The 15,636-nt window shown below is 34.5% G+C and overlaps 2 protein-coding genes and 1 long non-coding RNA gene across 4 annotated transcripts in view; all 3 read right to left on the reverse strand.

Annotated features, from left to right (window-relative positions):
• Positions 1-397: 397 nt before the first annotated feature.
• On the reverse strand, positions 398-2,156 carry LOC107869233 (leucine-rich repeat receptor-like serine/threonine-protein kinase RGI4). The gene is made up of 2 exons (XM_047410635.1): positions 1,639-2,156; positions 398-1,269 (listed from the first exon to the last, which is right to left on the reverse strand). The coding sequence occupies exons 1-2, from the start codon at positions 2,105-2,107 to the stop codon at positions 932-934; spliced, it is 807 nt and encodes a 268-aa protein (XP_047266591.1). The 5' UTR covers positions 2,108-2,156; the 3' UTR covers positions 398-931.
• A 3,600-nt stretch (positions 2,157-5,756) lies between these two features.
• Positions 5,757-10,328, reverse strand: LOC107868347 (probable LRR receptor-like serine/threonine-protein kinase At3g47570). The gene is made up of 4 exons (XM_016715018.2): positions 9,275-10,328; positions 8,981-9,196; positions 6,781-8,772; positions 5,757-6,692 (listed from the first exon to the last, which is right to left on the reverse strand). The coding sequence occupies exons 1-4, from the start codon at positions 10,320-10,322 to the stop codon at positions 6,355-6,357; spliced, it is 3,594 nt and encodes a 1,197-aa protein (XP_016570504.2). The 5' UTR covers positions 10,323-10,328; the 3' UTR covers positions 5,757-6,354.
• Positions 10,329-14,057: 3,729 nt separating this feature from the next.
• Positions 14,058-15,636, reverse strand: part of LOC124897617 — a 36,989-nt gene continuing 35,410 nt past the window's right edge. Inside the window, exons 2-4 of one of the 2 annotated variants that reach the window (XR_007054385.1) lie at positions 14,962-15,020; positions 14,650-14,739; positions 14,058-14,315 (exon numbers count right to left, since the gene is read on the reverse strand). This is a non-coding gene — a long non-coding RNA (uncharacterized LOC124897617). Of the gene's footprint in view, positions 14,316-14,649; positions 14,740-14,961; positions 15,346-15,636 lie in introns of those variants that run through there. The other variant, XR_007054384.1, reaches the window with a different exon arrangement.

Raw genomic sequence — 15,636 nt, forward strand, 5'->3', positions numbered from 1 at the left:
GTCTCCAACCTTGAGGCATTCGAGAGTGACAGAGGAATAGAACCTATGAGCTTGTTACCCCTTAAGTTTAATTCTCTAAGGTTTAGAAGACTTCCAATCACTTTTGGTATTTGGCCCTCTATGGAATTGTATTTCATATTCAAAGTCTCAAGTTTGGAAATATTAGAAAATGAACAAGGAATGTGACCAGTGAAGCTATTATTTCCAAGATTTAGAACTTGAAGTTGGTGTAAAAACCCAAACCAAGAAGGAATCCCCCCTCTGAAGCTGTTAAAACTGAAATCAAGAAACTTAAGCTGATGCAAATGTCCCATTTCTTGAGGCAAATTTCCATGGAAATTGTTGCTTCCCAAGTTGAGAGAAACAAGAAATGTGAGGTTTCCAGGATCATGGGGAATCTTGCCCGTAAGAGCCATGTTTGAAAGATTCAAGGAATTCACACGTTGGTGACGAGAGCCACAAGTGACTCCAACCCAATGGCAAATGGACGTAGCGAAAGACCAACTTTCATCCAAGAAATGAAAGGGGTCTGAAGCGATTTGGGATTTCAGAGAAAAAAGAGCCAATTGTTAAGTAGTAATGTTGGTTTTGGTCATCGCTGAACTGGCCATAACATAGTGAAGCAACAAAGATGTTAAGAGAAAAGAGGTTAACGCTTTCTCCATAGTTGCATAAATTACAAGGAACATGTTATGGCCAATACCGTTGCTGATTAGAGACGTTAAATAGCAACATTATCTCCTTTTTAAGATACTTTTCATTCAAAACTCTTTGGCATAATACATTAATATGACGCTAAACTTGACACCAAATTATAAAATTGACCTTAAACTTTGACAGTGCATGAATAGGACCTTTAACTATTCAAAACCTGAACAAATAAACACCTCGATCTTATGTCGTCTGTTAACAGTTTGGCTCATTTATGTCGCTACAGTAAAAAATATGGCTTATCTATGCCTCTGTTTGGTGGGAGGCTTCCAGATAGATTATTGTTTGTAAGATCAATTACTCTCAGCCCTGATATGTTGAAGATCTCCATTGGGAGTGAACCACCAAAACTATTAAATGCAAGACGAAGTTCCTCCAACTCAATGAGACTGCTTATCTCCCGTGGTAAGAATCCACTAAGATTGTTCTCCCACGCAGACAAAATTTGCAACAATGAGATATTGAATATGGAGATCGGGACAGAGCCGGTAATGTGGTTTTTCTCCATAGCTAACTCTACCAAATTAACAAGATTTTCAATTTCTTGTGGAATTATCCCTGAAATTAATGTGCAAAAAATTAAAATTCTGAAGTTATAAGATACAATAGTGCTAGTATTCATTAGATGGAACGCGCCAGTGAAATGGTTCATTCCGAGTTCTAATATCTGTAAGTTAATCAATCTTCCAAATTCACTATGCATTGGTCCACCAAACTCATTATCCGGTAAAGCCAAAATTTGAAGTAGTGAACAATTCGAAAAACTTGTAGGCATATGACCGCAAAGCTTTTTTTTCCATAAATAAAGCCCTTTGAGTGTTGGGAGACCATTGCATAAACCATAGGGAAGATATCCTGATAAGCTATTGCCACTAAATGCAATGACTTCGATTCTAGAAATATTGAAAATTATGAATGGTATAGAACCCGTAAGTTGATTATCTTGTATGGATAGAACTTTCATGTTGTGAAGATTGCTGATCTCTTCTGGAATGTTTCCTTGAAGTGAATTATAAGATATATCTAAAGTCTCCAACCTTGAGGCATTCGAGAGTGACAGAGGAATAGAGCCTATGAGATTGTTACCCCTCAACTTTAATTCTCTAAGGTTTCCAATCACTTTTGGTATCTGGCCCTCTATGGAATTGAAATTCAGATTCAAGGACTTCACTCTCTGGTGGTGAGAGCCACAAGTGACTTCAACCCAATGGCAAACGGACATCGCGAAAGACCAACTTTCATCCAAGAAATGAAAGGGGTCTGAAATGATTTGGGATTTCAGTGTAAAAAGAGCCAATTGGTCAGTAGTAATGTTGGTTTTGGTCATGGCTGAACTAGCCATAACATAGTGAAGTAACAAGGAAGTTAAGAGAAAAGAGGTGAACGCTTTCTCCATAGTTGCATAAATTACAAGGAACTTGTTATGGCCAATACCGTTGCTGATTAGAAACTTTAAATAGCAACGTTATCTCCTTTTTAAGATACTTTTCATTCAAAACTCTTTGGCATAATACTTAAATATGACCCTAAACTTGACACCAAATTATAGCATTGACCTTAAACTTTGACAGTGCACGAATAGGACCTTTAACTATTCAAAACCTGAACAAATAAACACCTCGATCTTATGTCGTCTGTTAATAGTTTGGCTCATTTATGTCGCTGCAGTAAAAAATGTGGCTCATCTATGCCTCTGTCATTATAGTTGAATTTCCTTCTATATGGGGCATGGGATGGAGCGAGTTAAGTAATAATCACAACTTTTGCAAAAGTCAATTGTGCGCATTTTTATTAAAATTCTACACAAAGACAAGAAAAAATGATTTCTTTGGTTAGTGGTGGATGCATCACAGAGATATTAAGTTTATCTAAATCCAATATTTTTAATGTAGAGACAAATTTATGTGTAAAAAAATATTAAATTGGCACCAAAAGTAAGTTCTAACTCATAGTTTTACAAATACAATCGGTTCAATACAAAAATCTTTAAAAATTAAATTCATAAAATTTTAATCGGAAATCTGCTTATGTCATTAAATGTAAGAATGACATAAAGTTGGTATTTGACTTGGAAAAAAAAATAAATTAAGTGGAAGACCATGAAAGAAATACTCCATAGTGCTTGACTTGGAAAAGAGTCGTCCAATAATTTTACAATGAAATGTAAGTTTGAAATGTAAAGTTAGTGCACATGATATGGTGTACAATTTCTTGGAAGTAGATACTTAAAATGGCTAAACATTTTCCTATTGGTTGATTTTTCCAACGTTGATGATCCATCCAATTTGCCCAAAAATTGAAGGATCACAATATATTTTCATATTGACTTATTTTAGCTCAACCCAACATAACCCACCTCCAAGGGGTCATCTGCAAATGAATTATTTTGGGATGATTTTTTTTTTTCCTTTAGCAGTTTAAGTTAAACAAAAAATGGCCGAAAATGTTCTTGACAGCGAAAAATGAAAAAAAAAAAATGCGAGGCAAAAAAATTTTCTAGGCATAAGCTCAGTGGCACAAGTTATGCCCCAAGACAAAGTTCTCTTAAAGTCTTGCCCTGTGAAATAGATATTTGTAACACCCCACATTTCGGACTAGAACAAAAACCGTTATTTTTATGTGTAGATGATCCCAAAGCCTTAAATCCTATGCAAATTTGGCATGTTATTCAATTATGTAGTGTGGGAACCTATTTGAGCATGAATTGAGATCAAAGAGGTCCCTTAACTCAAGGACTAGTTGAAAGCTTTCCTATCGTTCAAGGTTTAGTGAGCGTCAAAACTTGGATCAACTTCAATTGACAATAACTCGTTATATATGACGAGCTAGGTGGCCTACTATATATCAAATGAAATTTCTTTGAGTCCTATTTCCAACGCCACTGGTTTCGCTTTAATCCGGTATCGGAGTTGAAAATTATGCTCATTTTTCTTCGAAGTGTCTGTCTTCCAAAACGTGACGACGAGGCTGACGACTTATCAGCTGTGTGATGGCCCATCAGACCTGGTTGTCAGCCTAAGGCAGTGAATGGTGAAAACCAACCCAATAGTGACTACTTGGGTGGCGACTTATCACCTGAGTGTTGGCCCGTCAACTGATGCAATTATGCAATTTTTTTTGGGTTCCTTAGGGGTATTTTGGTCTTTTCCTCACTCCAAAAATCTTTCACATGAATTAAATCACCCCTTAAGTGTTAATAATCAATCATTATCAATTTTACAACATCAAAAACTTCCTCTTCACTCTCAAAATAAGATCAATTAGGGTTTTTTTCAAGAACAAGAAATTCAAGAAAATCAAGCCTTAAGTTCAAGATCTCTAAGAAACAAATCAAGATCCGGCTTTCATCTATCAAGATCTAGGTTTCATCTTTCAGATTTTATAATTTAAGGTACGTGGGGTTTTCCGAAAATTTCATGGGCATAGAAATCTTCTTTAAATTATGCAAAGGGTTTAGAAATCATGATTTTTTAAGAATAGGGTTTTAGATTTATGATTTTAATCTTGTTTTTAGAAGCTTTGATGATATTGTTTTGGTCTTTAGACCTTCCCCCAAATTGATTTACAAACTCTACATATATGTATGCATGTGTTTAAGGATGAATATACAATTGAGACCATGAATCCTAAAGAATCCCTCTCTTGTTATGATTTTTCTTTACATTTCATATGCTATGGACTGTTTTGAATGCATCTTGAAAAGCTTGATATGATATGCCTTGATTAATGCTATGATTGAATTATGATTTTAATTTCAAAAGAGAGGGATGTTTATGTTGACCAATGTTGAATATAAATATATAATGAGAAGAGTTGCATAGTTTGTCAAAGATTACATGACCACCACATATTTATTGAAAGAATGAGATTTTTTGCATAGTTTTCGGAACATGAAATCTCTTATACTATCGGTATGTTTGGGTGGTCTGAATTGAGTTTTTGATGAAAGAATCTTGTAGGATGCATTATGGCTCAAAAATAGGACTTGCAAGTCTTGGTGTGACGATACCAGATAATGTCATGTTAATTCAGAACAGAATAGAATGCATGTTTGAAATCAGATTTTCAGATTTTGAAACTAGAATGATGCATGTTTCAAAACAGACTAAATTTGGGCATAAAGAGAGCTTAAGTGGTTTTCCGAAAAAGGTACGAGTTCAGATAACTCATTGACCAAAACCTTGATTTGCCAATACGGGTATATTATTATACGCTGGCCTAGTGTCCTGTGGCGTATTAGATTCAGACACTCCAACCCTTGTGGCAAACTTGGGTTGGGGGCTTTCCCGCGGAGTCAATGAAAGATTCCATATAGCCCGTAGAATATCAGACTTGTAGTGGAGTGCCACCTAACTCAGAAGTAATACAAAGATCAGAAATTGCATTGACAAAAAGGTTTTATGATTATAAAAAATGCCCATGTGTTTTGGAATTTATATCCTATATGATGTTTTATGATTAGCTCTCAACTATTTTATATATATGAAAAGCTTTATTTTGGATTGCTTTACGTACCAATACATTTGTATTGACCCCCTTCCTCCCAGGGTCTAAAGCTCAGTTCAGAGGTCCTGCTAGGCCGTAGAGTTTATAAACAGCAGTGATGTGTACAGTTGGTGAGCCTTCTTTATTCCAACAGACCTATGTCTTTCAGATTATGTTATTTATTTTGGTTTAGGTCCACTGGGGGGGCCTTGTCCCAGTTTTAGACAGTTTTCATTTTCAGATATAGTAGAGATTTCATAGACTGGTTCAGATGTTGTTTTGTTGATATTGGGGTTTTATCCTTCATTGCTAAATTAAATTCAGAGTATGACCATGTTTCCGTATTCGATTATATTTCCATATTTTCTTTTATTATATGAATGTTGTGCATGATTACCAGATAGAGAAGGTTGTTCCGAGCCTTCATGTTTCGGGATGTCCGTCATGGCCAGGCCCCAATTCGGGTGGTGATAAACTTGGTATCAGAGCACGGTTTATGGTCCCAGGGTGTCTGCGAATCGCATCGGGTAGAGTCTTGTTTATGGGTGTATATCGCGCCACACTTATAAGCAGGAGACTACTAGGCATTTAGGAATATCTCCCTTTCTTCATGTTCTGGTTCGTGCTATGGAGTCAGAATGTTCCTCTTTCATACTCTAATTCATGCTATGGTGTCGCCCATATGAAGGTGTGGAAGACCATGAAAGAAATACTCCATAGTTAGTGCTATGGAGTCAGAATGTTCCCCTTTCATACTCTAATTCATGCTATGGTATCGCCCATATGAAAGTGTGGAAGACCATGAAAGAAATACTACATAGTTAGTGCTTGACTTGGAAAAGAGTCGTCCAATAATTTTACAATGAAATGTACAGTTAGTGCACATGATATGGTGTACAATTTCTTGGAAGTAGATACTTTAAAATTGCTAAACATTTTCCTATAGGTTGATTTTTCCAATGTTGATGATCCATTCAATTTGCCCAAAATTTGAAGGATTGAGCACAATAGATTTTCATATTGACTGATTTTAGCTCAACCCAATCATGCAAAAATCAAGTGCTAAAAAAAAAAAAAGCAATCTTTACATGAATCCAACAATTTAGCAAACATTTGTAACAAACAAGTGATTTGAAACAAGAGATTCCGAGAACAAGCTCAGCATGCACTAAGTTGAATCTTGATTTTCTGTAGCATCCCGACAATATCTTTCATGTTTGTCCTTCTTGCCGGAGATTCAGCACAACAATCTAATGCAACATTCATAATTGAAGCCACAACATCTAGCTCCTTCCGTATGTGATTACCCGTTGGTGTTACCAAGTTGACATCTACGACGTCCATTACGGCCTCTGGAAGTGAATAACTCACCCATTGCTTCAAGCAAAGATCTCCCTCAAACTCATTAGGCTTTCTCCTGGTAAACGTTTCCAGCAACATAATCCCGTAACTATAAACATCACATTTAGTAGACACCAACCCATCTTGCCCATACTCTACAATCAAACAATTAATTTAAAGATGCAATATACATTCTTGGTGGGACAAAAAGAAAGGGATAATCAGCAAAACTAAGAGACGTACCTGGCGCAATATACCCCAATGTTGCTATGGTTTTAGTGTACAAATCACCCTGATCTTCACCAAGCAGTTTTGAAATGCCAAAGTCGCTGAGGTGGGCAACCATATCTTCATCCAACAAGACGTTACTAGGCTTCACGTCACAGTGAATCACAGGCAACGAGCACCCATGGTGAAGATATTCCAAAGCACATGCGACATCTATCATTATGCTTAGTCTCTGCTTGGTGTCAAGGAAGTAGTTATGCGAATACAAATATTTCTCAAGACTCCCATTAGCCATATACTCGAGAACTAAAGCTTTGAAATCAAGATTGGAACAACTAGTAATGACTTTTACGAGATTCCTATGGCGAAGGCTGCGCAGAACTTCACATTCCGTATCAAAGCTCTTGAATGCCGCATCAAGTTGCAGATTGAACACTTTAACTGCAATGGCAGTTCCACTTCTGAGAACACCTTTGTAAACAGAGCCGAAACTTCCAGAACCAATCAGATTACTCTCACTAAGCGCATTAGTTGCTTGGAGCAGTTCATAGTATGAAATCCTTTCTGTTATTATAGTAGATAATGAATCAGCTTGCTGAGGAGCACTTTTATTTCTTCTATACCTTATCCATAGGATCACAAAGGTAATAGGAACAAATGCAACTGCAATTACGAGCAAAATAAAAACAACTAGCAATTTTTTCCTATTTGATTTGTGCTTTGATGAACTGGGGCATGGCGGGACACTAAATCTTGAAGAACCACACAATGCTTCATTGTAGATGAAAAACTGACTCGAGAGGTTCTTGAAAGGACCCCCCGAGGGTATTTCACCATACAATTTGTTGTCAGAAACATTGAAATACTTGAGGTATTGAAGTTTCTCCAAAGACCTGGGGATGATTCCAGATATATTATTGTTAGAAAGGTCTAGGAATTCCAAGCCTACCATGTTGCTCATTGAGTCAGGTATAGCTCCTTGTAACTTGCTGTGTCTCAAAGAAAGGTACGCCAGATTTTGCAAGCCTCCAATTTCTGTAGGAATTGCATTTGAAAATTGATTCATGGACAGATCCATTTGCGTTGCAACCTTTAGATTTCCAATTTCTTGAGGTAAAGAACCTACCATGTTATTTGACGATAAGTCAAGAACCACAAGATCTTGAAGATTCCCTAAGCTTGGTGGTATATTGGAACTCAATTTATTGGAACCCAGATATATCTGCCTTAGGGAAGTAATATTCCCTAAACAATTAGGAAGAGAACCTGAAAGTTGATTTTGACTGAAATAAATAGCACCCAAACTCTGCAATTTACAAAGATAATCTCCAATAAATCCTGTAAATTTGTTGTTACTCAAGTCAAAGCGCTGAAGGTTTTCCAAGTTACCAATTGATGGGGGAATCGATCCAACCAAGTTGTTTCCAGAAAGATCAAGGAATAATAAGCTCCTTAAGTTCCCAATTTCATTTGGAAGTCGCCCTTTGATTTTACAACTGCTGGCGGTAACTTTTGTAAGAGATGTGGAAAGGTTCCCCGTGGAGGCAGGAAGAATTCCATTAAGAGGGTTCAAATATAGAGATAGCAATGTTAAATTTCTGCAATTGGTTAAGGAAATAAGGAAGCTGAACGATGAATCACTTGTTAAATTGTTTCTCTCCAAGTCCAGGTACTGTAAATGAGTCAAATATCCAAGTGAGTTGGGAATCAAACCACTGAGTTTATTGCCTGAAAGACCTAGTATAGTAAGTTTGGAACAATTGGAGATGGAATGAGGAATAGTCCCAACAAGATTGGTTAATTCACCTAGAAGAAGTCTTTCAATATTGGGTAAGATGGAACCTATGTTTGGTGGGAGGCTTCCTGAGAGATTGTTGAATGAAAGATCAATTTCTCTCAGCCCTGATATGTTGAAGATCTCCATATCAAGTGAACCACTAAAACTATTAGTCAAAAGATCAAGTACATCCAACTCAACAAGATTGCTTATCTCTTTGGGTATTTCACCTGTCAACGCATGAAGAAAGAATAAATAAAAGTGAAATGAACTATCTTGTCACACTTTTTAAGATTTATCGGTAATTGCTACATTTTATTACTCATTACATGCATACATTCATAGAATTTTAATAGTTCTAATGGATCTATAAAAATTAACATAAGACACGTGCAGTTCACGGGTATATATAGAGGCACCATTTGAATATATATGTACCTATAAGCTTATTTCCACTAATCTCTAGATGTTGCATCTTGGTTAAGTTGCCAATCTCCCGTGGTAAGAATCCACTAAGATTGTTCTGCGCCAGTGACAAAATTTGCAGCGAAGAGATATTGAATATGGAGATCGGGACAGAGCCAGTAATCTGGTTTTTCTCCACGCCTAACTCGACCAAATTAACAAGATTTTCAATTTCTTGTGGAATTATCCCTGCAATTAATGTGTAATAAAATAAAATTCTGAGGTAATACGATACAATAGTGCTAATATTTATAAGATGAAACATACCAGTGAAATGGTTAGTCCCGAGACCCAAGACCTGCAGATTAGTCAAGCTTCCTATTTCACTATGTATTGGTCCATCAAACTCATTTTCCGATAAAGACAAAATTTGAAGTTGTGAACAATTTGATAAGCTTGTAGGCATATGACCGCGAAGCTTGTTTTCGGATAGATAAAGCCCTTTGAGTATAGGTAGACCATTGCATAAACCGTTGGGAAGATATCCTGATAAGCTATTTCCTCTAAATGCAATGACTTCAATTCTTGAGATATTAAAAATTGTAAATGGTATAGAACCCGTAAGTTGATTATCTTGTATGCCCAACAACTTCAGGTTGTGAAGATTACCGATCCCTTCTGGAATGTTTCCTTGAAGTGAATTAAAAGTTATATCTAAAGTATCCAACCTTGAGGCATTTGAGAGTGACAGAGGAATAGAACCTATGAGCATGTTGCCCCTCAAGTTTAATTCTCTAAGGTTTATAAGACTTCCAATCACTTTTGGGATTTTACCCTCTATGGAATTGAAATTCAAATTCAAAGTCTCAAGTGTGGATATATTAAAAAATGAATAAGGGATGGAACCAGTGAAACTATTATTTCTAATATTAATAACTTGAAGTCGGTGTAAAATCCCAAACCAAGAAGGAATCGCCCCTCTGAAGCTGTTGAAACTTAAATCAAGAAACTTAAGTCGACGCAAGCGTGTCATTTCTTGAGGCAAATTTTCATGGAAATTGTTGCTTCCCAAGTCAAGAGAAACAAGAAATGAGAGGTTCCCAAATTCACGGGGAATCCTGCCTTTAAGAGCCATCTTAGAAAGATTCAAGGACTTGACTCGTTGGTGACGAGAACCACAAGTGACTCCAACCCAATGACAAACAGACGTAGCAGGAGACCAGCTTTCATTCAAGAAGTGAAAGGGGTCTGAAATAATTTGGGATTTTAAGGACAGAAGAGTTAATTGATCAGTGGTAACATTGGTATGGGTCATGGCTGAATTAGCCATAAGCAACAAGAGTGTTAAGAGAAAAAATGTGAAGGCTTTCTCCATTATTGCAAATATTAGTAGGTAGCTCTATAACATGTGGTTTTGAGACTTTAAATAGCAATGAGGCCGCCCTTTTGGTCTTCATGATTTTGAAATAAAATACTTTTCTTCATTCCGGTATATTCAGCGGCAGGGTAAATTTTTCATCAAGAAATTTCAAAATATAAAGAAGTAAATCCATGAAAAAATCAAAGAGTGTCATTTCGTAATATATACATAAAAATATTTTTACGTATCTACACAATGTATTCTTTTCGATGAACATATGGCTCCGCCATTGGTCCTATGAATTCTAATTTCACCAAGTCTTGCACGTTTCAATTAGAATTGTAAATATGGTTCATGCGTGAATATATGCCACAGAAATATGGCAAAAAATAATCTCGGAGGACTATAGGATCCCCATAAAGTTGAGGCATGTTACAACAAATTTCGTCAAAGTTTAGTTATATTTCAGATCTTTTTCCCGATAGTTTATATAGCTGATTATATCACGTTTATAATCCTTTTTTCCCTATCAAGTACAAATTGTATTCTTTTGCATTCTAGTTACTTTTTGTAAAAGTTAATTTAGCATATTTTTATATGGGATGGTAGTATAAACGGAGCTTTGAATTATAGTTTATAATTTGTTTGAAATTGTGACTTGTTTTAGAGTATGTTTTCATGAACTTCTTTTTTAATAAAAAGATACACAACATTAATTTGTATTGGCATAGTCTATAATTGATTCCAGTCACTAATTGTTAGGTAATGTATATGACAACATGAAAAACTATTTACATTCTCAATCAAAGATAAGACAGTTAGCAAATTATTCTATCATAGTTTAATATTTCGAAGAGACTATTAACTTCTAATTTTTAGGATGTTTTTACATTTTTTTTTTAAATCTAAAAAAGTACACAACATGTAGAGCATGTTTGGATTGTCTTATTTTAAATGTTTTAAAGCCAAAATAGCCTTTAAACACTTTATTTGTGAACTTTTCTTAAGTGTCGTGTTTTCTAGACATGTTCTATCTCTTTTGTTTGACATGTCTTTTAGTTAAATTAAAATGGAAGATTCTCTTATTATCTCGAAATTAATATTGATTTATTTTAATTAATGATATGAACCTCTAATAAAAGGCCACGTGGCAAACCTATTTTTGCAAATCCACCGTTAAAATGTAGCGATATATAAAAGAGGGTTTAAGGAGGGTATTTTGTTATTTTACACATTTTATTCCAGTATAAGTTATTCCAGTATTATTATACCATCCTAAGGTAGGATAACTTAACCCAGTGCTAACTATTAATCATGTGATAAGTTATTCCACACTTCTGTAACCAAACAAGAGATTAAGGGGTACTAAAAAATTATCCCGATATTATCTTTCCTCATTCCTCACACCAAACACCCCTAAAAGATTAAATTCATAAAATTTTAATCTGGAATCCGCCTATGTCATTGTAAGAATGACATATAGTTAGTGTTCGACTTGGAAACAAAAAATTTAAGTGGCAGATCAAGAAAGAAATATAGTTAGTGCTTGACTTGGAAAAGGAGTCATCCAATAATTTTACAATCAAATGTACAGTTAGTGCTCATGATATGGTGTACAATTTCTTGGAAGTAGATATTTCAAAATGGCTAAACATTTTCCTATTGGTTGATTTTTCTAATGTTGATGATCCATCCAATTTGCCCAAAATTTGGAGGATTGAGCACAATATATTTTCATATTGACTGATTTTAGCTCAACCCAACATAACCCTCGTCCAAGGGTTCATTTGCACATGAATTATTTTGGGGGTGATATTTAATTTTATTTTCTTTAGCACTTAAAGTTAAACGAAAAATGGTCAAAAATGTCCTTCACAGTGAAAAAAAAAAAAACACAAGGCAAAAAAATTTGCTAGGCATAAGTTCAGTGACACAAGTTATGCCCCAAGACAAAGTTCTCTTAAAGCCTTGCCCTGCGAAATAGATATTATTTCCTCCATTAATTTTTAGTTGTCCACTTTAGAAATTCCACGTCCCTTTAGAAACAACTAGTATATGTACCTGCGCGATGCGCGGATAACTTCAAAGAAAGAAATTCACCAACACTTTTATTATGTACAATCATTATCAAATAAATGTTTTATTTCATATTGCCTTATTAATTGTGGCTGATTTATACCCCATATAATTTATTAAAATCTCAGAATTTGAACCTCCTAAAATTAATCTACATTCAAATGCCATAGGTATTATATTTTGTCTCAAACGCAATAAATACAAAATTATCTTGTAGATATCGCTTCCCAAATCATATCTCAACTTTTTTTTAATCAAGAAAAAATGATTAATTGGTGAAAGGCATAAATTTTCAAAACTGTTGCACGTCGAATAAAGAAAACTCATTAATTTATTGACGATTGAAGTTTAATCAAAACATAAGTCATAGTAGCAATGACTATTATACTAAAAACAACTATGAGAAAAGTAACACACAATAACTAATAAGGAAATTAAAATGAAACCAAAAAATTGTAAACAAATATGCAAATTATATAAACTATATAAATGTAACTTAAGTAGTGATCCAAGTAAACACGACTTACTATTTTATATAGAATAACATTATCGAATCTCCAAAAATTAAGAAAACCAACCTTAGAAGAACAAATAGATGCAAACAAAATGTACCATAAATAAATTAAAAATATGGAAATGGCTGTATTTTAAAGATTTAAAAATGTTCCGACATAATAATAGTGCTTCGTGATTTTAATTATAGATTCAGTCTTATCAATCAGAATTATTTAGCCTATGCTTTCTTCAAGGATCATTCGATCAAGAAGATCTTTAACTCTAACCCCAACCGGTTGTTTAGAGTCCCTATACTTCGTGTACTTCTCAGCTATTGCAATCTTGTTGCTGTAGCTCCACTGTTTTCTGAGTTCCAACCCCAAAACTCAACTTTTTGCAACCATTCTTGACCTCCTCAACACTATAAAGACATAAAAGATGTGATTCTTTTAAAATGAGCTTGGAATTTGGTTGAACACCCACAAGAACACAGAGGGAGGGTTGGAGAAATGCTTAATCTTGAAAGTGTTAGTGAAAAAAAAAACAGTGAAAAAGTAGCATAGATGGTGCTAGCAATATGCGATTCACCAATTTCAGTGTCGCTGACTGGCATCTTCCCCACTCTAAAAAAGTCATAGAACGCAACAATTACTTCTTCAGGATGTTCTGCATATGCTTCATAAACTTAGGAATATACTTAAGAGAGTACTGCAATTAAATGACTTAATAGAAAATTCTGCCTTCTGCCCTTACATAATACTAATGTAAATTTTAATTTTTAATTACCTAAATTCCTTGTTCAGGTTATTCGGACGAGTTGTTACAACATTTTCATCCCTATAGTTCGAACCAAAATCATCTTACCACGCTCCAAAGAGACTATTGCAAATTGTCTTCCAATAGACTCATCAACAACCACATAGTAAGCTGTAAATTGAATGATAGCATTAGCATAGGCATGTCTATTAATCAACAACTGTGCAAAATTGATATATATGTAATAGTGCAAGAGAGCAGGAACCTATTCACATGAATGAGATTAATCGGAACAACATTTTCCTCAAAAGAGGAGCACTTATTTCAATTTGATGGCAAGGCCCATACCAAGGCTTTCAAAGATGGGCTCATCAGTAGATCATTGATTACATAAACAGCTAAGAATACCTGAGACAGAAAACAAATACAGATACTCAAAATTAGGTGACCTAAGAAATGCAATACTGCGTATTTGAGAACTCCTTCAATTACGACAAAAAAGGATAAGTAGGTAAGTTGTAACCATCTTCAAAACTGTAATGTATTAAGAGAAAAGGGAGTATTGGAGAAAAACCAATACCTTCCTACAACAACCTTTGAAGTTAAGTAAGTATGATCAATTTTCTGTTGTAATGCCTCCGACTTTCTATCTTCCACTATATGTATTCCTCTTATGAAAAACTAATTTTGATATAAAGAAGATAGTCAAAATTAGAGTTTGACAGGACAAATGTTCCAATGTGCACACTAAAGAAACTTAGCAATGAAAGTATGTCGCCCACGCATTGCCCATGTAGTTGTACAAAGCTGTAGCTGCTGCATTAGAATATTGCTTCTAGTTCATTCCAAATTCCAAGAATCCAAAAAAAGGATTTCCCAAATAAACAAAGAATATAATCAAAAACATTACTGAATTGCAAAATCCTAAGTAAAATGTACAAAACCACAGGCTTACAATACAACAATTTCAACAAAAAACGATAAAATACTCGCGAAGAAATAAAATTCACAATACCTGAAAATTCTCACTATTTCTTTTTTTTGTTTGTTCAACTTCTTCTTTTGAATGCTTCTTCTATCCACAATTGGGTAGAAAATCTATTACCTATTCGATTTTTGTGGAATAATTAAACAAAACTTATCTGCGTTTTCTTCAACATGTACAATAATAAAGTTTTCATATCTATTACTATATAATATAAGTTCGATTTTTGAGGAATCATTAAGCAGCACTTATCTACTTCTTCTTCAACATGTAAAATAATAAAGTTTTCGTATCTATTACTATATAGTAAGTTCAACCGACAAAATAGGAGAAAGAATCTACCTTCAAACTGCAGCAATATACTTGATTTATACTGGAAGACTTCTTATTTTAAAATCAATCTATAGATTCCTCCCTCAATTAGTAATATACTACTCAAGAACCTTCAAAATTTAAGAGCATAACTTGATAAATTTACATCAGACTTAAATTTGATGCAGAAAGAGCAACATATAACCATGTAAACTTGATAATCGACAAAGTAATATACATAACATAGTACAAACTAAATATATTTGGGAGAGGAAATCAGTAGTTTCTTGCTTACTTCCCTTTCTAGTATCACATATTTGATGAATTTATGAAAATCTACTCGATTAATGTGTTTTATTATCTTCATAATCTAATGAGATAGTCAAAAGATGAAAAGAGTTAATAGAGGAAAAACGTGTCTTATAGGAAAAATGATTAAATTAGGCTGACAGAAGTCATTGCACCATGACAATTTTTAAGAAGACGTCAGTATTTGGAGAATGTTGAATGAGATCTGCATAATTGAAGTATTTTACCCTATATAAGGAGTTATATGGAAGTAGGACATGTTTTGGATGATAATTGAAGTATTTTACCCTATATAAGGAGTTATATGGAAGTAGGACATGTTTTGGATGATGAGATATAATAGGGGAAGTGATGGATAAGGTGGAAGAGTAGTTGTGTACTAACACATATGTTAAA

The sequence above is a fragment of the Capsicum annuum genome, chromosome 4 (genome assembly GCF_002878395.1).
Source record: "Capsicum annuum cultivar UCD-10X-F1 chromosome 4, UCD10Xv1.1, whole genome shotgun sequence".
NCBI lineage: Eukaryota > Viridiplantae > Streptophyta > Magnoliopsida > Solanales > Solanaceae > Capsicum > Capsicum annuum.